This window comes from Micromesistius poutassou (assembly GCF_964030765.1).
Source record: "Micromesistius poutassou genome assembly, chromosome: 3".
Classification (NCBI taxonomy): domain Eukaryota; kingdom Metazoa; phylum Chordata; class Actinopteri; order Gadiformes; family Gadidae; genus Micromesistius; species Micromesistius poutassou.
In genome coordinates this window covers 9,195,386-9,221,649 of record NC_140273.1, presented here as the reverse complement: position 1 = coordinate 9,221,649, position 26,264 = coordinate 9,195,386, and the positions used below count along the sequence as shown (strand labels likewise).

General features: G+C 43.0%; 2 protein-coding genes across 6 annotated transcripts; both read left to right on the top strand.

Moving 5' to 3' along the window:
* The first annotated feature begins 4,415 nt into the window (after positions 1-4,415).
* On the top strand, positions 4,416-12,157 carry bdh2 (3-hydroxybutyrate dehydrogenase, type 2). The gene is made up of 10 exons (XM_084466073.1): positions 4,416-4,463; positions 4,911-4,990; positions 6,996-7,074; positions 8,475-8,571; positions 9,151-9,259; positions 9,666-9,726; positions 10,169-10,282; positions 10,571-10,629; positions 11,089-11,181; positions 11,848-12,157. Exons 2-10 carry the CDS (start codon positions 4,919-4,921, stop codon positions 11,899-11,901), a joined length of 738 nt encoding a protein of 245 aa, XP_084322199.1. The 5' UTR covers positions 4,416-4,463; positions 4,911-4,918; the 3' UTR covers positions 11,902-12,157.
* Positions 12,158-12,285: 128 nt separating this feature from the next.
* On the top strand, positions 12,286-26,206 carry LOC311341183 (sodium/hydrogen exchanger 9B2). 5 transcript variants are annotated; one of them, XM_084466068.1, is made up of 13 exons: positions 12,286-12,425; positions 13,414-13,694; positions 14,817-15,018; positions 15,868-16,038; positions 17,495-17,637; positions 18,189-18,316; positions 19,478-19,653; positions 20,481-20,587; positions 21,115-21,264; positions 22,340-22,448; positions 23,074-23,210; positions 23,632-23,854; positions 25,044-26,205. In XM_084466068.1, exons 2-13 carry the CDS (start codon positions 13,560-13,562, stop codon positions 25,103-25,105), a joined length of 1,743 nt encoding a protein of 580 aa, XP_084322194.1. In that variant the 5' UTR covers positions 12,286-12,425; positions 13,414-13,559; the 3' UTR covers positions 25,106-26,205. The 5 variants fall into 5 exon arrangements, with proteins under 5 accessions (XP_084322194.1, XP_084322198.1, XP_084322196.1 ...); XM_084466072.1 differs by having other exon boundaries at positions 23,632-23,815; positions 25,044-26,204; XM_084466070.1 differs by having other exon boundaries at positions 12,315-12,425; positions 13,526-13,694; positions 25,044-26,206.
* The last annotated feature ends 58 nt before the right edge of the window (positions 26,207-26,264 follow it).

Here is a 26,264-nt window from a genome sequence, read left to right as displayed (position 1 = left end):
AAGAACCAACTCAATTCCTCACAGACAACTTCCGAGAAGGATGTAAATAGCACAACGTGTGTCCCCCTTCGCCTCAATCCAGATTGTTGTTTAACTTCGGAAAAACAACAGGCAAAAAAAGTAAAGGAGACGTGTGACAGCGTCTGAGGAACAATAGCCTTCACATCAATCTTTAAAAACAGCTCTGTGGTATTGTGTTGCACCTCCTGCTGTTCTCTAGGATATCGATCAACACTTTAATTATATTCCTCTACAGATCTCCATCTCTTTCTTTATCTCTATCCCTTCCCTTTTGCCAGCTCTCTCCATCTTTTCTGCTCCATCTTTTTCCATCTCTTACTCAATCTCTCTCCCCACATCTCCTCATCTCTCTCCCACTCCAGCTCTATCTCCAGCTCCCAGTTTCTCTATATCTCTCTGCATCATCTCTCCCTATCATCATCATCATCTCTCCTCATCTATCATTTTCCATCCACATCTCAGTGATGCTCAAGGGACCTCCATTTGAATTGGCCATCCACATCCACATTGTTCATTACTCATTGCTAATTCAGTCATTTGTTAATTCAACCAAATGTAATTTGATTAAAATCTCCTGCCAGCAATATTGTAATCACCAAACATCCCAGTACTGGAAGTGAAGGTTAATCCAAAACTAACGTCTCCATCATTCAATGGAGATTGTTATTGAACCAATTTGAATTTTCTCACGTGAAGTATCTGGTAGGTGAATATGATATTAGTGATGCGTGCAAGTGAAGGATTTAATTGAGCGGAACAGCCTCCTTCCTCACTCACCGATGACAGGTAAATCATTATTAGGGGTCAAGTGTTATTGCGATCTGAAAGCATCATTAGTCAAAGCAGATATTCTCAATTATGTTAATTAGCCTGAGTCATGGTGATATCCAAATAAACCAGTGAAATCTGAGATGCTTAATGTAATTTATTTGTTATTAGCTCGCCACAACACAACACACACACCTTGGGATTTTGTTTTTAAATTGCAATTTTGGTAAAGGACTCCCAACATTGCAGTAGACAGTAGTAGCACGACGACGGCCAGACAATTGCCGTCCACCTAGCCCAAAGCCTCAATCCCTCTGCCCACCCTGTTTCTCCCCCTTAACCATCTGATCAGACCGGGCCAACCACCCCCCCTCCACCCCCCACCCTACATCAGACCTCTCTCCATAAAGCCAGAATTTCATCACCATCCACTAGATGGAATAGCGTGGGAGAAAGGAGAGAGATTGCACACTGTGTGATTTAGACTGTCTCCCACGATTATTTTAGTTTGTCAGCTTTTAAAAAAAAATGTGAATATTGATTGTCTCTTATTCTACTACCATATTAAGGCGTTCCTCAAACATGTCAATGTCAACAAGCATGTACGCCATCCTGGCTCTTGTTGGTCCCTCTCATATCTGTTGATTCCACTTATTCCTGCGTGGGGGGGGGGGGGGGGGGGGGGGGCTTGATTTTTGCCGCCAGGGTCTTACGTCAAGATAAGCCTCCATCCAGCTCTCCGTCCCTCTGTTGTTTTGTGGTTTTTATCTTCCATCTATTCTCGGAGAAGGAAGATCAATCGTATCTCCCACCTCCACTTATCAAATGGATAATGGAATTTTATGTCAACAGATGTGGAGCTCAAGCCTTCCTGTCACATCTTGCAACATAAATGGATTGATGATTGGTATCCCAGAGCTCCTGCGGTTTTTCGATTTCTAAATGGAGCAAAATGGAACATACCCAAGGCACAGATACTATGTGTAAAAAGGAACCACAGACAGAGGATATGGTGGGTGTTGGAGACCGAGGGCATACTATCGGGGAAGATCCCCTTCTGTTATTAAAGGGCAATGGTAGACAGATGAGGAGATGTTGAGGGGAATAACACAGATGCATCAGGAAGACTGGATGTATGAACGTGTTTATCAGTTACAGTTGTTTGGCCAGGAGATCCACTGCAATTTCCCAGCTTGGGATCAATAAAGTAAATCAATCAATCAATCAATCAATCTCCACCAATATCTCCTCTCTGGACAGACGGACGCTGGAGACATGCCGATCTTGCTCAAATATTTTTTATGTGACTGATATCCAATTCAGTATAAGGAAGATAAATATAAACAGCTTTATTCTACCTTGTCCATCTTTGCCCTTGATCTGATCTGATAAGACCAGCCCTGGGCTGGGAGAATGATATTTATGGATCCAAATATTCTATTCACCTATTTCCGCCTATTGGGTAATGTCTGCGAAAAAGAGAAACAGGCATTCCACGCTATTACCTAGTTTATCCCTCATTCCTCTGGAGAAGTTGTATCTATCTATCTATCTATCTATCTATCTATCTATCTATCTATCTAAATAGATGGGTTTCGTAAAATGTAGAACGTCCTCCACAAAACAAACACTGATTTAGCATATATCTTGCGCTCATAGTTTTTATTACATTTGAAATGGCTAACTTGAGAAAGATGATTCCATAGAACAAGCCCTCATCAAAAGTGGAAACTGAGATTTTGAACTGTGTGATTTTGCCCCACCAGGCATTGGAATTGCTTCTTTATTATATGCACTTTGCTTTTAATAGAATGTCACACAATATTTACATTACATTACAATGAGCAGAATGGAAAATTGGACAAGTGGGTTAAATTATATATTATTATATTGGTAGAGGGTGGACCTTGCTACATGCCACCTAGGGGGCTGCCACACTCTTACGGGGCTGGTGAACATCACCACCCAGGGTGGGGATGTTAAAAGCCAGTTATTGTAGAGGTTTGCATATAAATACATGTCCTGGTTCACCATGTTGCCATGTAGGAGATTTCTCCTTGAGTGTATGTGGTGACGTCTGGTTTAACGTGCACAGGGATGACCCAATGTGCAATAGGTGTACAGCCTCACCTAGCCCGAGTCCAGTCAGTTTGACTCGGCCAGGTGAGGCTGCTTAAACCAGCCATCCACACACACTCCCACACACACACACACACACACACACACACACACACACACACACACACACACACACACACACACATATATATATATATATATATATATATATATGTAAACACTGCTTGTAAAGACCACCTATAAAAGATTCCACCACCATAATGTGTTCTGTTTACAGTCATATCCTTAGATAGTCAGACGTATTTAATAGGTCCAGAATTGACACAACACCTGTAATGCAGTTTGAAATGCAATCCCAATAATCGTATAACCTATATCCTCATAATTCCTCAACTCTGTAGCTTTATCTCAACCCTTTATATCAACCCCGTAATCACAATGAGATTGATAAATAGCCAAATATCGACAAAATTATCTTAATGGCTTATATATATTTAGCATTGATATTAACAGTAGGCCTTAACTGACGATTATCTTCACAGTTTGTGCTCAGATATTGATTCTTCTAAACTTTTTCACATGCTGTGTGAGTACACAGTTTGTGTTGAGTTAACTTGGAGGTTTGTAGCTGGGTCTCCATGGGGGTACAGCCTTTCTGGTCTGTTGTTGTGACATCATGTTGGTGGTCCAGCCTTGAGCGAAGCACAACGGCATAACTTTTTTGTGTGGCTGTTTGTATAAATTCCTTCACAGTGTGTCATAGTTCAAAAACAACACCCTGGAGATCTATTCAACAAGAAGAATAACTGCAATCAAAAAATGTTTCTTTCAGTCACCCTGTGGACAACAGAAAACCATCCAGTGGATCTTTCTTTCTCTGGCTGAACTGCAGGTCACCAAATAAAGGCCTGCAAACATTCTGCAGACGACAAAAGAAGACAAAGTGGGTTTCCGAATCTGGGTTTACCTGCACCCATTCACATGGTCAGCATGGTCAACATGGTGAGGTGAGGTATTTTGTGTTGAGCAGAATGAGCTCAAGGCATTGAAACACTTCAACAATGTGTGTGACGGTCGGAAACAAGGGAGAAGGCTATTTATCATAGAACTGACAGAAGGCACATCATCCTGTGATGAGGTCCCACATGGCTGCAAAACAAACGTTTTGCAGCCTGAATGAGCCATGATGGAGTTGAAGGCAGGATGGTTGGAGTTGACATAAACCTCTAGCCTTGGGTCAAGTAGGCTACTTTATTATTTTCTGTGAATTAACACATTTCATGACCCTCAACCTACAGTACGTGTACTAGAGGAGGCCTACTATTTTGACTATTACAACAAAGTGATTTAAGTGTTGGATAAGCATCGTTTATCATTAACTGCTGGAATGCAGGTTATGCAGCATTGTTAAGTCTAATCCTTAACCATGCTCACTTATTTTTACTCATATGAACAACTATTGGCCCAGAACACCAGTGCTGCGTGCGCACATACTTCCTGGTCTGTATCCAATGACAGAGCCGGGAAATTTGCTTGCGAAGCGACTGCGACTGTGTTGTGAACTTTGACTCACGGTGGGACTGACAGAGCAAAAGGTAGGCAAGTAAATGTGCGCTCTTACCAAACCTATAATGAAGTTATATTATAAAATGTGCAATCGCCGATGTTGTATGTGGATGCACCAGTGTTGGCTACGTTACGTTAAAATTTGCAGACAAAGCAAAGGAGAACGTTGTTGCAGGCTTACGTTGGCATCATAAAAACAAAACCTCTAAAAACAATGTATGCTACCCGACATGATTGATGTATAAAGTCCCAAAGGGAACAGATATAAATTGGGATACAGGTGGAAAAGTTAATACCAAGAATGCAAAAAAATGGAGCATGCACATACGCAAATCCAACTCAAAACTGGCATGTCAATCATTGATATCAATATATGATTTATTTTAATGGTTTCCACTTTTTCACGATAACACCTTCACCTTGCTACTCATGCATCACGTGTCTAATCATGTTGCTGTTACTGTTTAATCATCTAGGACGCGCCATGGGTCGTCTTGATGGGAAAGTGATCGTGTTGTCTGCAGCGGCGCAAGGGATTGGACGAGCGGCGGCAATAGTAATGACTTTATAAATTGCTCTCGCAGTTGTGGTTAATTTCCCATTAGCCATTCTAATATACACAATTTATTAGATTGTGTGTCTTCTGTGCTGAACAGATAAGTACAATGGCAAAGTCATCGCTTACAGCAGGGCCTGCATCACATCACACCTTTGTATACTGAGACCCGTCACTTGAAGAGCCCTGGGTTGTTCAACATCATGCAGCTGCTTGCAACCCAGTCTGAGTTCTGCAATGTTTATATCCGTGAACTTATAGCTGTGAAAGTTAAGTTTAAAGTGGTTGTGAATCACAATATTTAAAAAACTGTGGTTTTAGGCTGTCTTATATGTTCTTCAGCATATAAATATAAACCATCACATCACTGTTACTTCAAATGAGACAAGAGGTGTAAAATCCTGTGTTTTCCAGTCTCCAACCAGCTATAGTGTAGGCCTACATTCTCATTGGCTCCGAACTTGAGTCTTGTTCTTTGACGGCACGCCAAAGGGCGAGAGGGTAGGTCCCTATACTAACTTGGAAAATAATCGAATTGTGATTATTTAAACTAATATTGCGATTGTGATTTAGTATGTGATTTTTCTTTTTTTAAGTTCCTTATGTTCTGTTTTATTACTTGACACATTGACAGTCTGTTTTTGTCAGTCCGAGTGCAAATACCAACGAGTCCGAGACGACTTGAAATGTTTCCAGTCCGGTCCGTTTATCTAGTATCTTTACCAAAGCTGTTAAGCCGGCCATTGCACCGTGTTGATCATATCTTTAACTATGAACTCCGCTATCACCTGAGTAAATTTGCGGTTTTGAATCTCGTTCATACCGAGTTGTAGGCTACTCTGGATCATTTCGGTCAGTGATCGCTGACGGGTGGTATTCGGTCTACTTGACACACGGGTGGTCAGGTTTTTGCCCCTTTCTTTTATGCCAGCATCAACAAATGAAAGCGTAGGGTGGCAAGTTGTTTTCCTTATCTACTGCTGTCACTCGCATGTCACGTACACATGAACTCCACGTGGCCCTGTGTTTCCCCCATTTCGACCCCCTGGTTAGATTGTGTAACATTAGAACAATCAAACACTTTATTTATTTTTAATCGTAGCCTTTGCGAAAAAAAAAAAATAAGAACAATCGCGATTTGAATATCGCGTTCTATTGCATTGCGATGTTATCATAGTGGAAGCGGGGCACTGAAATTATACTATGTTATCAGGGCTATTTGTCATGATATCGGACTTATCGGAATGATGTAATAATTTCTGTTATGGGCCAATAATTATCGTGCACCCCTAAATACAATACGATGCTACAGCACAACAACCAGCAGCAGAGACCTGTGACTCTGAAGGGTTCCCCCCTGGTTGACATCCCTGTACAAACGGCACAAAACCTTTTTTTTTTTTTGCACAAAAAAGTAATTTTATGTCTATTTCCTCGGGAGTGATACCTTGTGCGCCACACACATGCATGCATTTTTGATTGTGGATGCCTTTTCAAAATGTGTTTTTATTCTATTTTGTGTGGAGGAGGCTGAATCCCCGTTTCCCGCTAGTCAGGCGTGAAAGCCATCACACGCCGTGCTCCCATGGTCTGAACAGCACCCAGAGCTTCCTATTTACACTCTGAAAGACACTTGAGGCTGTAATGGTCTAGGATGTGTTTAATGGGGCGTCGCTACTATACTCCTCGGTTGGCCAAGCCACATCATCTCAGTATTTTTTTTCAGGACATAACGTCTATCAAAACACTCGATGCTGTGAATTTGATGATTTTTAACCGGCGGGTGGTGTGGGCGCAGTCAGTTGTAAACGGTTGTGGTAATGAGAGTTCCCGCGGTGACGTGACTTCAGCGTTTTATTGTCCAAGAAAAATACAGCATGAAGGCAACATCACTGTGTTTTAAAGCCTGCCCATGAAAACAATATAATCTCTTCACGCTGAAGATTAATGCCTGAATGTTCTTCACATTATGTCGGTGAACATTAAATGCTATTTTCATTTGCAGGCGTTTGCTAAAGAGGGAGCTAAAGTCACCGCAACTGATATTAATGGAGAGAAGCTGAGGGAGTTGGACAGCATTGCAGGTAGCCTACTGCTTTTCAGATCTGTTCTGGTGCATCGCTGACATCTGCTGGACAGAGAGAGAAACTCTGCACACATGGGTCTTGTCAGCTCAAAATACATGTTTGTTGTTCCTCAAAGGCTGTAACATAATATCGTTCAATATATTCTTCAGAATTATTTAAAGGGGACATATTATACCATCAGGTGTGGTATTGGTTAATGTGCTTGGAGAGGGGCACCGGGGAGGGATTATATTGCTCGTTCCCAGAGTGACTTGCCGAGCAAATTCAAATTGTGTTCTCGCGAGAACTCTGGATTTCCAAGGTAACAGTCAAATAAAATGATACCACTGTTGCATTGTGACAATCTCTAATTGAATAGGAAAATAACTTAAAGGGGACATATTATACCACCAGGTGTAAGTGTGTTTAGCCATTACAAGCCATTTTGAAAATGTGCCGCTTCTGACATCACAGGTGGGCGTATCCACCTAAATGTGCGCTGGATATATCAGTCTAACAGCCTACCCAGTGGACTGTAGCAAACGTCGGTCATCTATCCGTCAAACATCTAGGTGGACCCAGCCACCTGTGATGTCAGAAGCGGCACATTTTCAAAATGGCTTGTAATGGATAAACACACTTACACCTGGTGGTATAATATGTCCCCTTTAAGTTATTTTCCTATTCAATTAGAGATTGTCACAATGCAACAGTGGTATAATTTTATTTGACTGTTACCTTGGAAATCCAGAGTTCTCGCGAGAACACAATTTGAATTTGCTCGGCAAGTCACTCTGGGAACGAGCAATATATTCCCTCCCCGGTGCCCCTCTCCAAGCACATTAACCAATCACATCGGTGTATCTGATATAGGCGGGCCAAAACCAAAAGCGTTGCTTTTGGCCTGGCAAGTCTTATCTATTGGTGAGCTCCACTGGTCTGGATATGTCACCCCTCGTTTTCTTCTGATTGGTCGTAGTGTTATCCAATTGCGTGCAGTGATATTTTCAAATGCATACTTGGGGCCGCCCCTCGAGTTCGAGTATTTTCATTACTCGTTGCCAGACCCTACAGCTTTCTAGATGTGGGTCTGGATTTCCAGGCTATTTGACTGTAGTAAAGGTCATAAATGGCCCCTGATCATTAAAATGCATCGATGACCTGATAGAATAAGACAGTAAAAGGTTTTTTAAAGTGTTTTAAAACATTTAACTGATTTAGACACAAGATCAAACATAATATAACAAACAAACAATAGTTTCTAGGTATAGTTTTAAAAGATTGGCTACTTCATTGTTCATAGTTTCATAGTCTCATAGTTTATTTATAGTCATATTTCGGTTAAATTCTCAAAGTCTCGCAGGTAAAATGTAGATAAACAATTATTTTAAATACTGCTCTCCGTTCTCTAACTGAAGGTATCAGAACCAAGGTGGTAGACGTGACTAAGAAAGACCAGGTGGAAGAACTGGCCAAGGAACACGACCACGTAGATGTGCTGTTCAACGTAGCTGGGTAAGTTCTCTTTCTCTTTCGCTCTCTATCTGTCTCTGTCTCTCTGTCTCTCTCTTTCTCTGGCTCTGTCTCCCTCTCTGTATCTGTCTCTGTATCTCTCTCTCTCTCTGTCTCTCTGTCTCTCAAAGTGCGTTCCATCCTCTGCTCCTTTTTTTTAAACCCTTAAACCGTACGACTTAAGGTCCTCCATGACCCCCTCCTTGACCTATTGAACACCATTTCAGTAATGTGGTCGTGGGGGTTGTTTCTGTTGTATCCAGCATTCAGCTTTTATCCAAGGCGACTCGTAGTGAATCCAGATAATAAGTCATCAAGGTAGTCAGCATCATGCGCTAGGATGCCCACAGGTTGGGCTGTGGATAACGGGTGATTGAACCCAGAACTTTGCGGCTGGGAGGGAAACGCACCTAAGCACAACAGCACCCTGCCGCTCATCTTCCTTCCATACTGTAAATGGAAGGTCCTAAAGTCCAAAGTTCCAGGAAATTGTTGTAGATATTGATAAATATGGCAGTTTCAAGCAATCCTCTGCCCAACAGCTCACTAAGGTTTGTTGTTGTTGTTGTTGTTGTCTCCTAGCTTTGTGCACCACGGCTCCATCCTGGACTGTGAGGAGGCCGACTGGGACTTCACTATGAACGTCAACGTCCGCAGCATGTACCTGATGACCAGGGCTTTCCTGCCCAAGGTGACCCTTGACCTACCCACCATATGCCAGCATCTTAGATCGGCCACGGCTGATGGAACCGCTGTTGCTTGTTAATAGAGCCATAGTGCCATATGTTTCGTGTCCTTATGTTGTTCGGTTGGTTTGTTTCTGGGGATTAGCTGCATTACTCTGAGCCTTTGGAGGGAACGGTCCTGACACTACCTGCTAATCTGTCTTCAGCTATACTCTAGCTGCAAGCTAATGTGGCTGTCCTAGAGACTTGAATCATAACATTTTGTCCCTTTTGTAAAACCTTCCATAAAACTGTTGATAAATCAGGTGGGAAGGCTTTATAGGGAATGAACGTGGACATCTCAAACATGATTACATGGTTATTATTGATCACATTGCTGGTAATTTATCTTCTACTGTGTTCAAATCATAGATGTTGGCCAAGAAGTCAGGAAACATAATCAACATGTCATCAGTTGCATCAAGCATAAAAGGTAAACAACACTATTGATATCAAGTACCATCTAGTTTGAAAAGGCAAATAACACTAGACCAATCCAATTATATTTATATTGATACTGATACAAATTATCTATATCACATCACATAAAAGGTAATAATCGTAGCAATAAGTTAAATTAAATGCCAGTGATCCTATACACACACATATACATATATATATATATATATATATATATATATATATATATATATATATATATATATATATATATATATATATATATATATATATATATATATATATATATACTAAATTGTAGTAAATTATGAGGATAATGAACACTATACCAGATAAATAGCAGTATATATTTAACATGACAGCAACATGAGTAGGAAAGGTTTGCTAAGCCATTGGGCAGCTAAACAATGTTATTGTAATCCTCTTATGTCTGCCATGGCTGCTATCTCCTTCAGGCGTGGTCAATCGCTGTGTCTACAGCACCTCCAAGGCAGCTGTCATTGGACTCACCAAATCAGTGGCCGCAGACTACTTGGACCAAGGCATTCGCTGTAACTGTGTCTGCCCTGGTAGGTGTATAATGTTTGTTTTATATCCCCCCTCACATGATGAAACCCTTCCCAGATTGTGGCAGTTTACTTCAGTTGTCCGTTATTCAAGAGACTGTCTTCATCAAATAATCAGACTGTGGCAGTTGACCCTGCCACACACCACCTAGGTGTCTCTGTGGGCCAACACACAGGATGCAGGGATATGTTGTAACACAAGTTTGTTTATAGAACAGGGATAAATCGACCCAAAGAAAGACAGTAAACTGGTGAACAATCAATTGTTCTTGTGTGTGTGTCTGTCTCCAGGCACCGTTGATACTCCATCACTACGAGGCCGGATCCAGGCCCAACCAGACCCAGAGCAGGTAGGCCTACTCTAAAGCAGGCAGCATACTGTGAATAGAAGATATGTTTGCCGAGGTCGCGAGAACAAAATCATGTGATTTCAGAGAAAATGATCACATTTTAATGGACCCTTTTTGCACCTCAAATAAATTGATATTTGCCAAAGGCTCAGCAGAGGAAGGCATTGGAAACATTGTTTTTTGATTGGATTCATTCAGGTTTTTTTTGCACAATCAGAATTCTGATATCCCGTCTCCATGAGACCTCCAGTAATAGAATGGTCAGTGATCAAACCTTTTGAAACATTGAGAATTAAACCAGTTTCTCTGCAAAGTACTTCTTTGAAGTCAAATAGCTGACCGCTTAGGCCATGGGATTCAGCGATAACCACCAGATTGCAGGATCTGAAGATTGCTATGATTTGAACTCCATGTAATAAGTGCTTTGTAAAGTGAGCTCCCCATCTGTACCTCCCGCAGGCTTATAAAGACTTCATGGCAAGGCAGAAGACGGGGAGGATGTGCACCGCAGAGGAAGTGGCTTACCTCTGTGTTTACCTGGCTTCAGACGAGGTAAGCCCTGCTTGTGTGGTGTAGCGCCGAGGGCTTTGGTTTTGTTGATGCTGGTAGAATTCAATTAGGCTGCCACGGTCGAACAGGGGTTGGCACACAGTGGTGCCGTTGATGTCATGTCTTCATGTCTTTAATCTGTGGACCTGTTTTTGTGACGATTGGATTTTCTGGTTCTCTGAACTGAGGCCCAGTTTCTCACACATTGTGATATCCTAAGTAAAAGTGTATTAAAAGTATTAAAAACACCTGCGAAACCTGCCATTGATATCATTGCCATAACAGTGCTTTGCACCGATTTTTAGAGAAATGTTATAATTTACAGTAGCATTTTCAAATAGTTTTAAAAAATTGTTTTGAATAACTGAATCATTTCATCACATGCCATTTCTTACATAAAACACATTTATTTTTACCAAACGATATCAATGTGTTGCAGAGGAAGTAAAAAAATATGAGAACCTTTTTGCTTGCTGTTTTGTACAAGTCCCTGCCAAGGTGATCTGGCTTTTGTATGCCTTTAAGAACATATGGCCAATGTTACGGATGGCTCTAGCGGCCCTTGACCCGGACAATGAAGCCATGATTTGAACAGACCGTTGACCTGTCATAGGTGGAATGTGATGGCTCCCAGCCTGATGATTTGCTTGTGTCTTGGTCTCTCAACAGTCGGCCTATGTGACTGGAACAGAGCACATCATTGATGGAGGATGGCGTCTTTGAAGTTTCTGAACCATTCCTTACTAATAACTACTCTATTCAAATCACTATTTGAAGGCGTTTTACAATTATGCATCCAACCCATGAATAATATAATTATAAATACAAAGATTTCATTCCACAGATATGATTTCAAGCTGTTGACCTACCTGTTTATTTACTTGTCTAAACCTGAATCGTCAATTTAACACAATCGTGCCACAATGGAGTTGTCAATTTGTCCAGAAACATTTAATAAATTCATTTTGATAAAACCAAGTGCTAACAACATTTTTGAGATTCCTCCTTTGTAGGCCTACTAATGGAAGATGAGTAGTACTACAGATTCTCTCTCACTCACTCACTCACACACACACACACACACACACACACACACACACACACACACACACACACACACACACACCATTTGATCGGTACATAACTAATCCCGTTCATTCCTGCTCGCCGGGTCGATTCCTAGTACCAACTTGTGTCCCATGAAGGCTCAACCTAGGTCGTGATGGTGGAAAATCTCGCCCAATGAGGTCAGTTTACCATAGCCTTCTCACATATTTACTTTCAATTCAGCCGTGTATGTCGCGGCTTCACCTTGTGTGTCACCGTTGAGGGTTTGATTGAAAATGTCTACTTCAGCCGAGCCGGTTGCCACACTATGGGGCGGGAGATATGCGCTAATCAGATGGTTGTAAATGGCTAGAAATGTCAACGGTGGCTACGATTAACTTCGCGTGTGGCATTTCGCCTCACCGAGCCTTATCGCAATTCAAACAATGCCAACGTGGGTTACGTGTTCCTTTTTTGTTACAATGATTGCACCCGTAGCTTGACAGTTAGGCTAGCGCCGCTGCGACTTGTGGTGAGAGAGGATCCAGAATTGTAGTGTTAACCCGGTTTACCGTAACGCAACTTCGTGTCTCTTGTTTAACATGAGCTGCTTACGCCAATTAAAAGTACCGGAAGCGAGAAGGATTACACAATGAAAAGAATAACTACAAGGAGATTGAATGTGGATTTTCTTTTAAAAATGGGAAAATGCAATATCCGAAACGTTGTACGGAAACGGATATCCCTCTAGCGGAAGTCCCTCCCTCTCTCGCTTATAACCCTTATTTGGAGCATCCCGTTAGTTGCGTCCCCTGTAAGGAGAACGCCTGGGACCGGGACGAATGTAGATTAGACTAGATTTGGGCCATATGGTCATGTCACGCTATTAGCGTTGATTAGTGTGTGCTCCCCTTCACAATTGGATTAGCTTAACGTCTGTTGTGACGACCGTTATTAGCATGTGTCGATCGCTTAACATTATTTATTCTCATCCTGAACGTGATCCGAACTGGTTATGGGAAGTTAATAGCTCTGAAAAGCGAGGCACGCTTTTATGACTACAAGGCTGTTGAGAAATGTGAGCGATTTCATGAATTGTTCATGCGCATGTCACCTGCTGTTACAGTTCATAGTATCTCCAGCGTCATTAAGTCAATACGTCTTGTTCCTTTCCTGCTGATTAAACAGGCGACGAACACGTTGGACCGTGAGAAGTTTTCTTATACAGGTGCAGAGCCGCAGAAGCACCGCCCATCGATGGCCAATCACTCGCCTCCTCCTGGCTTTCTGTGTTAAAAAGGTGAAGGAGACTTGAGATACTACAGCGACCTGCCATGGAGGAAGACCAGAACAAGACGGCCACGCCTGAGCACAGTCCGGTCCACAGCTCGGCTCCGAGCCCGGCTGTCAGCCCACTGCCCAACCCAGTCCCGGACAGAATCCTCCTGCCTTCAACTAACAATGTGGAGGTAGCCTTTATTGAAATACACTCATCACTGACCTATTCTTTCTTTTACTTTGTAGAATTGTATCACTTAATGTGATATTAAGAAAAGAAAAGAATGCCCTATCGTTCTTAATTTGTATTAGTGATTAACTGTGAAGTTGAAGCAAATGAATAAAGATGTAGGCCTATGAACATGTTATAATAGGAGTAATCAGACGGCCGGTCTTCCATATTTAATGACCTCAAGCATGGTTGAATAGTCTGGTTGAAATATGAATCAGAAATCTTTAATTCTTCAATCAGAATTAGCATGTTTTTTCTAATGTCAAAGTTCAGCTTGAACTTTGAGTGAAATCCTATTTCCCCAAAAAGCAGTTTCAGTGCTCTGTCTTGCTTCACTGCCACTTCCCAGTCCATTGTGCAAGTCGATATCATTATTTGATTTGTCATATTTGGAGAAATAGTAATGCATGCCCTGATGTCACTGAGCCAATATTCTAAGATAAAGAACTTCTGGGTGTGGCTGTCGATAGCTATTAGTCTACCGTTAATAACATTGTTATCGTTAACATCACATCACATTAATTTCAAAGCTGTTATAAGACAGTAAAGTGAGTGTTAGGGATGTAACGTTTTTTGATTCAAACAACAAAGTGTGTTTAAAAAGAAAACGATTGTCAGAAAAAATTTTGTGTGCTCAGCATTTTCAAATCACGTTTTTTCTGTATAGCTATGTAGTGCTGTGGGTCATATCTAGTCTAGGAAATATGGGCTGAAAGGTACTGGGTTCGATCCCCAATGTCTGCAGCCTTCCTGTAGGCCTCTTATAGCAACATGCATCTACTAAATGTAGTAAATATTGTAAAAACGGATACTTTTTCCCGTGTATGGATACAGCTTAACATTTTTTCTCTGGGGCCATTCTCTCTCCAAACCCAAATCACAGTTTCCTCCTCTGCAGCTCTGTACCACAGCACAACAAAGTATGAATACTAAACGTATGTGTGTGTGTGTGTGTGTGTGTGTGTGTGTGTGTGTGTGTGTGCGTGTGCGTGTGTGCGTGTACCCTTACGACCCCTACTGCCCGTACTAAACCTCACACTAGAACACCTTGTCCTCCCTCTCCTGCGTCCCTCTCCTCCAGCACCTCAACGTCAACCAGATCCAGGTGGTGGTGCGCCGCAGCTCCACCCCAAACATCACCGAGGAGACCACCTACTTCCTGCCACGCAACACTGTGGTCGACGCCGGCACCAACACAGACCCCCCCGTGGTGTGCTGCCCGCTGCTCCGCAAGGTCTGCCCCTGCCCCCCCAGGGGCCTGTTGGCCTCGCTGATCACTAAAGGTACCAGCAAAACCAGCACCAGCAGCAGCCCTTGGTTTAAATGATGGTTAGATTGGGACATTTAGCGCTCCATGCTTATTTATAATAGCCTGGCTATTGCCAGACCAAGCTTAATTGTAGATTGCACGTTGCTCTGGGGAGGCTGCTGTCATTTTCTTCAGCACAAGAGGCGTGATCAACGGGCCTAGTTCAACTGACTCGGTACACAATTGGCTGCTTGCTGTCGCTTCCCTGTCGTCATTGTGTTAAACCAGCCAATAGAGTGCCAGGGGGAGAAGCCAGCTTGGTGATTGGGTCCTGCAAAAACGTATCGGAAGCAGAAAGAAATGTATTGCTCTTCTCCAGACCCTTCTGCAGGGCGAAAATTCAAATCGCCGGCAGAACGGGCTGGGGGTACCAATCTATATTTCTAAGGTAATTTTGGATAAAAGTAGAAAACACCATTTGGGGGGTGAATGTCTGTTACAGGTACTTATTACACCTTTCAAAAATCCTTTCAGAATTACTGTATGGTGCAACTCGGTATTGTTACATTTTAATAATACAATTTAATAGGAGTGTATCTCCTCAAAGTTTTTAATCGTAATGAACTCTCATCGTGAACAAAGTAATCGTCAATCAAAGTAAAATCATACAAAATCAACTTCCTGTTTTCTTTGCATTTCATTGACGGTAGTAACAAATGGTAGAGGCTCTGCTTTGTCTTACGGGCTGTTCTCCATCGTGTGTGTGTGTGTGTGTGTGTGTGTGTGTGTGTGTGTGTGTGTGTGTGTGTGTGTGTGTGTGTGTGTGTGTGTGTGTGTGTGTGTGTGTGTGTGTGTGTGTGTGTGTGTGTGTGTGTGTGTCCAGTGATCCTGGCTGCGGTGCTCTTCGGTGTGGTGTGGGCCATCACGGAGAAGGAGTGTCTGCCGGGGGGGAACCTGTTCGGTATCACGGTGCTCTTCATATGCGCCGTCACTGCCGGCAAGCTGGTGGGCCTCATACACCTGCCAGGGCTGCCCCCCTTCCCACCTCTGCTGGGTAAGACTCAGGGCGCTGGGCTGAGGAAGCTCCACACCAGTGGTTCTCAACCTCCGGTCCGCTGGCCGGTATTGGGCCTGTGGTCCCCGGACCCTGATAACCCCAACAAATATTTGTTTATTTATTTATTTCAGAAACACATTTTTTTACTTCTACTACTACTGGAGGAATTGTTTAATGGGTGAGACCAAACAGAACTGTTTTGAACTGAAAATGTGTTTTTTGTGTAGCATAATAGTAATCATCACTAAACAAATGTGTATATAATGGTTGCATTGGCGGGTAAAAGAAGACCCCTACAAGTTGGTTTAGTTTTGTTTTTGGTTATTAGCGTTCAATAATAGGTAGAAATATCAGTTTAAAATCGTATCTCGATACCCTCCTCTCTCTTCATCTTTAACACAATTCTGTTGATGATGGTTTATTAAACTATTAAGATAGTGCTTTGTTTTTTTCACAACCGGATCAGTGATTCTCTGCACAGCATTGTGAGTAGCTACATCTTTAAATATATGCTTCTACCATTGCCCAAATGGCTAACAAATGATGACATAGCAATGATATTTGTCTGAATCACAGATTTGTTCTTTGGTCTGTGGCAGATCAGATCTTGGCTGTTTACCCAAACTGATAGGGGGATAGTGGGCCACCCAGTGCACACCAAGCTGGGATTGTTATTGTGAGGAGCGGACCCTCTATCAGCTATTTCAAAACCTATTTACACCGTCTGTTAGAAGCTGCTCAGCTATGTACTCACTGACCTTGCATTTTATCTTATGATCTTTATGACCTTACTTTAAGCTGACAAGCATACATTTACTCTCTGCTATTTTGTGTAGTTTCGAATTGAGTCTCTTGTGTGTTGTCTTTTGCCTATCTCTGTGTTATGTCTCTGCCCTGTACTCTTTATTATTCTGTTCTCTCTGTTTTAATCTGCCAAGGGAGTACAAATGCAAATTAGTTGAAAACTAGAATCTGCTGTGGTACCTCAAATTGTGACCTTTGTGTTAAACTGCTGTGTAAATATAACTGTCACAGTTATACATGTTACACAAGATGCATGTTCTTAAATGCGTATCGTAGATGCATAGAATTAAAAAAAGTACACAAAGCTTGGGTTTAAAGGGTCTGTAAAGACCAAAATCACGCATTCAGTTCATAACGGTTCCGTTTGGGTCCCTCAAAGTGTTATTTTTTAAGTCTGCCACTTGCGGCTAAAAAAGTATTTATGAAGCAGCACGTGTTTGGTATTTCTTAAAGGTGATATATTATACCACCAGGTGTGAGTGTGATTTGCCGTTACAAGCCGTTTTGAAAATCGGCCTCTTCTGACATCACAAGTGGGTTAATCACACTCACGCCTGACATGACATTAATTATGAAAACAAAAAAGCGAAACCACAACGTAAAATAATCCCAACCCCGATGGCGTATTAATTGTTTTTCCCGTCCACAGGCATGTTGCTGACGGGCTTCGCGCTGAGGAACATCCCTGTGGTAAATGACGCCGTCTTCATCGACAACAAGTGGTCGGCGTCTCTCCGCAACATCGCCCTTGCCGTCATCCTGGCCAGAGCTGGGCTGGGCTTGGACCCTTCGGTACGCTGACCACACAGGAGCTGCGTCATACTCCGTGATGCCTGGCCTGCTCCTGACATGCGTCAGAGTTCACACTGAAGACACTTTTACCACAGCGTCTTGCAGTGAACACAGAGGCGTGTCTTTGAGGAGGTGTCTCGCCCTCGGATGCCTACAGGTTTAACCGCTGACATCGGGGAATCGAACACGGTGCCTCCCTCAGCTAAAATGGGAGAAGATCATATTTTATAAAAGTTTCGGGTGAGAGAGGAAACATACAGGAAGTAACAGAGAGCAGAATTCGAAAAAGATAAGGGACGGTTGAGCTTCACCGGTCGCTGCTACGCCATCATGCCCCCTAGCTTATTGAAGTTTAGTTTTTCCGCTTTTCCAAGCAGAATTAAACCGGTACATGTTATCTTGTTGTCCTCTTGGTAATGGTTGTTGTGTGTGTGTGTGTGTGTGTGTGTGTGTGTGTGTGTGTGTGTGTGTGTGTGTGTGTGTGTGTGTGTGTGTGTGTGTGTGTGTGTGTGTGTGTGTGTGTGTGTGTGTGTGTGTGTGTGTGTGTACAGGCGCTGCAGAAGCTGAAGTCAGTGTGTTTGCGGCTGGCCTGTGGGCCCTGTATCCTGGAGGCGTGCACCGTGGCGCTGGTCTCCCACTTCCTCATGGGCCTGCCCTGGGTGTGGGGCTTCATTCTGGGGTACGGCACCGCCGCCCGCTGGCCTTCTGTCCACCCCTTTACATTAGCCTCCCAAACCCAGTCAAACTGAACTGAACTTGTTTGTGTGATAGACTACAGACTCTGTACTACATTCAACAATTTTTTATTAAACACTAACACATTGATCACAGTCAATGCTTATGGCAGAGCTGACATCTAGCATCGCTATAGGCTATCCTCCGTGGTTTTAAAAAGAACAATTCAAGGGCCCTTTGGTAATTGCACTCTTTTACAGGTGGACCATTTATGATTATTTTCATGCAGGCTGTCAGGCCGCAAGTCTTGATCTATACACAGTGAATGAAGTTTAGATTATTTTATACTTTTGTATGATATTTACAATTAAAAAAAAAAAAATATATATATATACTTTTTTCCATGTAGTTAAGGCGACAGGTGTGTGTTGCTAAGGTGGCCGCCTAAGCTGTGAAGTGCTGTGGGAAACCCTGATTAAGTTTGCTGTAATCAAGATTGAAGAGAGAGAGCGGAAAAGAGCAAGATCTTTTAACTAAACAAACCCAGAAAAAGTCCCCTCCTTATCTGCTCCCTCCATCTCTTTTCTCCACCATTGAGGAGTTGATTGTTGTGTGATTGACAGCAAGTATTTATGGTATTCTCCCTGAACCAATCAGGGAAGAGGTGCACAGACTGCTCAGAAAAGAGCCAGGAGTGGTCTAAAATCTGAATTGGCCAATCCAGAGTCAGTCAACTCACAGTCAACGGCTCACAGTCAACGGCTATTCTCACGGAGCATTTCACTTACCACTAGCTTTCAAAACCTTCAGCACCTTTCTAATAGTTATAAGAACATTAATTCTAACTGAGTCCCTTTTTAAAACCAACTGACGCTTCGTAAACACAGAGCTTTCATTATCCCAAGGACACTTTCAATAAAAACGTGGTTTAAAAAATGAGCAAAATCAGGCAGAGCCATTAAGGCCTGGATATTTGGCAAGGTTTACTTCTATTTTGTCCATGGTTAAGTGCTCTTCAGTGGAGGACTGATGCGCGCTCTCTCTCTCTCTCTCTCTCTCTCTCTCTCTCTCTCTCTCTCTCTCTCTCTCTCTCTCTCTCTCTCTCTCTCTCTCTCTCTCTCTCTCTCTCTCTCTCTCTCTCTCTCTCTCTCTCTCTCTCTCTCAGCTTCGTCCTGGGGGCAGTGTCCCCAGCGGTGGTGGTGCCCTCCATGCTGTTGCTCCAGAAGGACGGCTACGGCCTGGAGCAGGGCATCCCCACGCTGCTCATGGCGGCGGGGAGCTTCGACGACATCCTGGCCATCACAGGCTTCACCACCTGCCTGGGCATGGCCTTCGCCACCGGTGAGTAAGGGCTGTGTGTGTGGTCTCTATGAAAAACAATGGAAATCAGGTTGTGCTAAACTTGAAAACGAAAACAATGAAGTGGTTAATGTTCAGCCAAAACGTGTGTGTGTGTGTGTGTGTGTGTGTGTGTGTGTGTGTGTTTTAATGTTTAGCATGTAAGGCTCAAGCCAAAACAAAACAAATGTAAATCCATTCCTTTTATTATCTTTTCCTCTTCTCCGAACTGGAGAACACCTCCAGCTGGTTCCTCCAGGGGAACTTTATCCCTCCGGTGTTCCGAGAGCCGTGAGAACGTGTGAACGGGTCTGAGGAACTGACTATGGGGTTCCCCCCATGCTGCTCGCCCTTAAAAAGCCTCCTACTACGTCACCCCCCCTCGTTACTCCATACCAGGGAGAGTCACTGCAGATAAAGGGCATGGGAACCATGGTGCCATCATGGGGCCAATACATTGAACCATAGGTTCCTTCTTCCTCCCCCGCCTATACTTCTTGGGTCTCATAGCTGCTCTCAGGGCCCTGAGCAGACCTCTAGTTAACTAACCCCTAACTAAGGTGTTGGTTAAAACACACCAATAAATGTTGGGTTTGCACAAAAATGTGCATAGCTTTTAGTTTGTAATGTCACATCCCCTAAGTCCTAGTCAAATACCGAAAAATAATGTTTTACAATGAAAACTCTCATTGTGTTTTGCATGTGTGCTAACGTTGGCAGCACTATCTAACCATCTAATCTATTTTTAATTGCATATGTACTATGCAGCAATATAAGCCGAGTGACGTGCCCTGTCTTCTTTAGGCTAATGTTGTGCCCCCCCCCTGTAGGCTCCACATGGTACAACCTATTGAGGGGGTTGCTGGAGGTGGGTGGGGGCATGTTGGCTGGCATTCTGCTGGGATTCCTCATCCAGTATTTCCCCAGCGTTGACCAGGTAAGACAGTCCATAGTACTACTATGTATGACACATCAGAGCCAGTTTCTACTGCAATGACGTGTGTGTGTGTGTGTGTGTGTGTGTGTGTGTGTGTGTGTGTGTGTGTGTGTGTGTGTGTGTGTGTGTGTGTGTGTGTGTGTGTGTGTGTGTGTGTGTGTGTGTGTGTGCGTGCGTGCGTGCGTGCGTGCGTGCGTGCGTGCGTCAGACCAAGTGATATAGGTTAGATCCTATTAGCTTGTATTTCTACTCTAAATGCTAACCACAAATGCTGATTTCGATATCCGTTTTAAAAGGATACATATTTTCACTTCTGTGTTTGATGAACATAACATTTATTAAGTACATTTCTTTGACATGAAGGCGTTTGAGTTCATTGTGTGTCCCATTTAAACTATATATTTGAAAAAAAAATTAAATATATACATTCAAACTGATATATCAAAGATTTGTCTTTTTGTTAATTCTTTGAACTATTTCCCACAAAAATAAAATTTTGTGTGCTTTAACAATTTGCTTACCCCCAGAAACACCTGGTGATGAAGCGTTCCTTCCTGGTGCTGGGCCTTTCTGTGTTCTCCGTGTTTGGGAGCGGAGTCGCAGGCTTCCCCGGTTCTGGAGGACTGTGTACTCTGGTGCTGGCTTTCCTGGCTGGGTTGGGCTGGGGCAAGGACAAGGTATAGTACCAGATAATATATATTTCTACCTTCTGTTATGGGGCCAACTGAAATGCTATTAGAATACCTCAACAAGAATCTCCACAAAACAGTTCCTCAGTTTCGCACTCAACCTCTAGTGAATGAAATCTCTAGTGTAATTAAACCTCTAGTGTAATTAAACCCATAGCTATAATGTGGAAACCCCAGTTGATAATGTAGGAAATTTCTGAGCGCATAATATAATAACATTTTGCCTATAATGTTACAACGTATAACATTTTGGTTCACCTATTACGTAATGAAGCAAGCATAATCATTTTCTCCTTACGTTATGAAGCTAAGTCAGCAACCTACTTAACTATAGTGAAATAAAGCACAGGCTTGTGTGGGGGAGAGGGAGAAGGGGGGCTGTGAGGGCAAGATTGTGGATTGTACATTGGCTAGCTGACGTGAGAGTTTATGATGTTTATTTTATTTTATTTTTTACCAGAAGAATACGTCATTGAGATTAAACATCTCTCCAAGTGACCTGGCCAAGACAGGCAGCAGTAGCCCACAGTCACACATAGCATACACACAAAACATTAGAAAAATAAAAAAGCTGAAACAGTCGGCAGGGGGGAGGGGGGATATCAATATCGCAAGACATTTCGGGAGGCTCAAGGAAGAGAGTAATATTAAGTTTGAGCAACAAAGTGTAAAGACATTTAGGGAGGCTGAAGGAGGAGATTAATATCACATTTTAGCAACAAAGTGTAGTCTTGTGGTGGACTCTATAGACATAATTCATCATACTGTGTGAGCTGCAGTCTGCTCGGCACATGCGCACTGACCAACTTGTCCTGAGTAACTTGTCCTATAGGTCTGCTATTATAATAGTAAGATATATTTTCCTCGGGTATTTATGTTGACAACCTCCTAGCTGGTCCTTCCGATCCAGCAGGCTGATGGACTCACTGGGGTCCTGGTTTGTTTCCTCAACCAGAGGAAACACCTCCCCCATGCTGCTCTCAGTGGGGGGCCCCGCCCCGCTCTGTGGGTTGCAGCTTGTGTTTATGTGTGTGTGTGTTTATGTTTGTGTGTGTGTTTCTAGATTCATGTGGAGGTGGTGGTGGGGACAGCCTGGGATGTGTTCCAGCCCCTGCTGTTCGGTCTGATCGGAGCAGAGATCAGTGTCTCCAAGCTGGAGGCACACACAGTAGGTGAGGCCCCGCCCATCTCCAGCATTGAGGAAGCATTGGGCAGCCGTCTTGCTTCTGAATGCTAGCGGGTTGGCAGAATCGGAGACATGCAAACATACATAGACGCCGCATTGTCTGCTTTGGCCCGTTGCTATTATGGGTCAATGCCAAACAAGTGAGATGGCTGCTAAAAGTGAACAAGGTCTATTGTCTCTCATTCAAATCCCTCCCATGCTGACGCACACAAGTTTGCATAGCGTACACAATGCAGATATTACCCAGTGTTGTATCACGGTCTGAGTCAGGAGGTAATAAACAAAATCCCCATTCTAAAAATAACATTATTATAACGTTCGTATTGCATTTTATTACTCAACGTAAAACAGAAATTCAAATCAATTTTTGTGATCAGGTATATTTGCGGTAACTATTTAAATGATCTGTACTTGGAGCAGGTCAGCGTTGGGGGCCTTTCTCAAGGATAGGTTGCGAAAGTTGGGGCTCAAGTGTGTGTGTGTGTGTGTGTGTGTGTGTGTGTGTGTGTGTGTGTGTGTGTGTGTGTGTGTGTGTGTGTGTGTGTGTGTGTGTGTGTGTGTGTGTGTGTGTGTGTGTGTGTGTGTGTGTGTGTGTGTGTGTGTGTGTGTAGGCCTGGGCATCGCCTCCCTCCTCATCGCCCTGGTGGTGCGCGTCCTATTCACCTACGTGTGTGTGCTCTTCGCTGACTTCAACACCAAGGAGAAGCTCTTCATCGCCCTGGCCTGGATGCCCAAGGCCACGGTGCAGGTACTCCAGCGCCGTGCCAGTAGGGGCTCCTGAGTGGGGCTGGAGGGGAGATCCAAGAGCCGGAGGGTTTGAAGAGAGTGGAAGAAGATTTTGGAAAGAAAAAAAACCCCAGAAAAAGTCTCGCCCATCTCTGCTCCCTTCCTTCCTACATTAATCTGCCAATAAGATGGCAATGCTATCCTTATGTGGTTGTCAGGCAAGAAAAATACCCTGGACACTATTGGGGAAGAGATGCCCTGATAGCTCATAAATTAGCCAGGAGTGGCCAAAAATCTTAAATCACCTCAAAGAGAAAGGCACGCAGTCACAAGAACAGACATAACTCCAGTCAGTCCTCAGTAAAGGTAACCATAGCGACTACCTCCAGTAACCTGCTGTTGCCCCCCCCCCCCCCCCCCCTCCCCTCCCCCTCCTCCTGCAGGCAGCCATCGGCTCCACAGCGCTAGACATGGCCAGGAGCAAAGGGGACCCTGTGTTGGAGAAGTACGGTATGGACGTGCTGACGGTGGCCGTGCTGGCCATCCTACTCACCGCGCCCGTCGGGGCCCTGGCCATTGGTCTGGGCGGCCCCCGCCTGCTGCAGAGACCAAGGAGCCCGAGCTGGGGTGAGCCCGTCAAACACAACCTATCGTCCTTCCTTCTGGGTAGGTACAGGGATCCGTTGTCCTCTAATGCCTGAGTAGAGCCCTCCCTTGATTCCCCGAACACCGCGGGTCCTCGGGTTCCTTTAGTAAGTAGTCAGTTCTGTTATGTAGCACCTGGCTGCTTCACCAGCGTTTTTTTTTTTGGGCATACAGTGTGTATGAGCCTGTTGTGAGAGGATGGACGGTTAGAAGAGTTGTCCTACAGTTGTGATTGAAACAATGATCCCTTCACACTAGCCTCGCGAGATTCAGATGGTCTCACGGGTTCAAAGTTCAGTTTCTTGCTGAGGATCAGTCTGGCCTCCCTCTCATGAAACAACCTTTCATAACCTTAATACTAGATGCACCAATCAAGGCCATGGGGGGGGGGGGGGCGGGGGGGGAGAGTTCTGCAGCTCTTTTCCCCTGCCTGGTACCAGCTCAACTCGACTCTACTCCCCAGAGAGTCAGAGAGAATTGTAAAAAGATATCCTGCACAAATCCGCCATATTTATTTTCTTTGTTTTATTTGCACAATACATTTAAGATGCTCTAAATGCACACAGAGACACACCCGCTTATCATAACCCCCCTTCATCCGCCGCCAAAGTTTATCTGTTTAGCATCAATTCTGAAAGTTATATTTCCAAAGTCTTTCTTGTGAAAGAAGGTTGTATCAAAGGTTGTTTCAAACATTTGTATGATTGAATTTGTGCTCCTTCAAAGATGACTATGAAGTGCCGAAAGTCTTAAAATCAATTCCGTCTTTTTCTATAGTGAAGATTTCTTTGTTTCCACAAAAGAGGGAATATACTACTAGAACAAAATAAACAAACAAATTGATAAGAAAGCATGGAGCACACAGCTGCAGTCTGAAGAATTTCCAAAACAATGGCAGCAGTTGACGAAACTACCATAATTGAAGAATAGTGATGTCAAAGGAAAAACATAAACATGCACTGGAGGGAAGAGATGTTTTTGTTTCACCTCAGACCAGATCAAAGTCATCTAGAGTAGCCGATACCTGACTAGTTATGAATTCAAATTCTGTCGCCTTATGATGGCTGATTAGTTCCTTTTAATTTCTTGGATTGGAAAGGTGTTCTCAATGGGAGAACTTAAATGTGAACTTACATTATCAGACACAATATTTAGAATATAATATTTTCCTAACTACTTTTGTTTGCTCCTTCTAATGGTATTGTTGCAGGTACGGCCGCGGCTACAGACGGAGACGAAGAAACTCCCGTCAGTTATGAGAGTACTCTCTGAGTACAGTACATCGAGTGCTGCAACCGTTTTTTATTCATAATGGATTCAACCAAAATGACTAACTGTGTTTACCTATGTAGTAGCTAGTTGGAGGCCATGTGTTTTTAAAATAAAAATCTCCATCTTATGAAATTTTACTTCTAATGGTTACAAGGCCAAATACAAATCCACAAATCCCACATCAAGGTGTCGGGTCTGGGAGCACTCCATTGGCACGGCTCATTCCAAGGGGTGGGATAAACGGTTGTCTTTCAAATTCCCTCTGCATGCAATAGGATAGTGCTACAATCAATCATGTAGCAGGGACCCCACAGACTTCACACGGAACCGTCGCAACTCAGTTGTCGTTATGTTAAGCCCGCCCACCGACTAAATACACGATGTGATTGGCCTGACCAGAGTTTGGTTTTTCGGTTTTTTGGTTTTTTAACGGCGAGTTGCTAGACTCCCCTGGCTGCAAATGAGATTTGCTGCCGCTAGGGGTGTCTAGATTTCCAGGCTACAAATCGACTATCATGCAACTGAAATGCAATAATTTATAAATATATTTTAAACTACCGATATTCTTTTAGCAGAAAGAGCTATAGTTCGAAGCATTTGTTTCCTATGCTTCCTTGGTTTGTTTTCTACTGTTTTTTTTTATCAGATTCTACAGATTAGTAAACATTAGTTGTTTTGTATTAAGTATTTTACAGCTATGGGCGTTGTGTTGAGTGTATTAAGTATGAGATTGTGATTTTGAATTTGCGACATGTTTCCAGTAATACCCAAACAATTCTTTCATGATATCAAAGATGTTAATTTCATTATATCTAAAAAAGCATTTTCCCCACTTGCAATGTTTTAGTTTATCTGGATTCTTTGAAAATAATGCAGTCTTTATATTCATGTTCTCGTACAAATATTCTGTTATGTCTAGCTGTTATTTATGAAAAAAGTTCTATAGTTTTGAAACAAAAAATAAACTTGTCCAAACTGTCCCAAAGCTTGACAGGTTGTCAAATGTTTGTTGGACAAGGAATATGGACAAAGGAACAACACAATGGTTTACTTTCACAAAAGTTCATTTAGAAATGGCCAGATCTTTATTTTGTGTCAATAAGAAAATAAAAGTGCTACAATACCAGTTATCTACATGTGTTAATTTGATGATAACAAT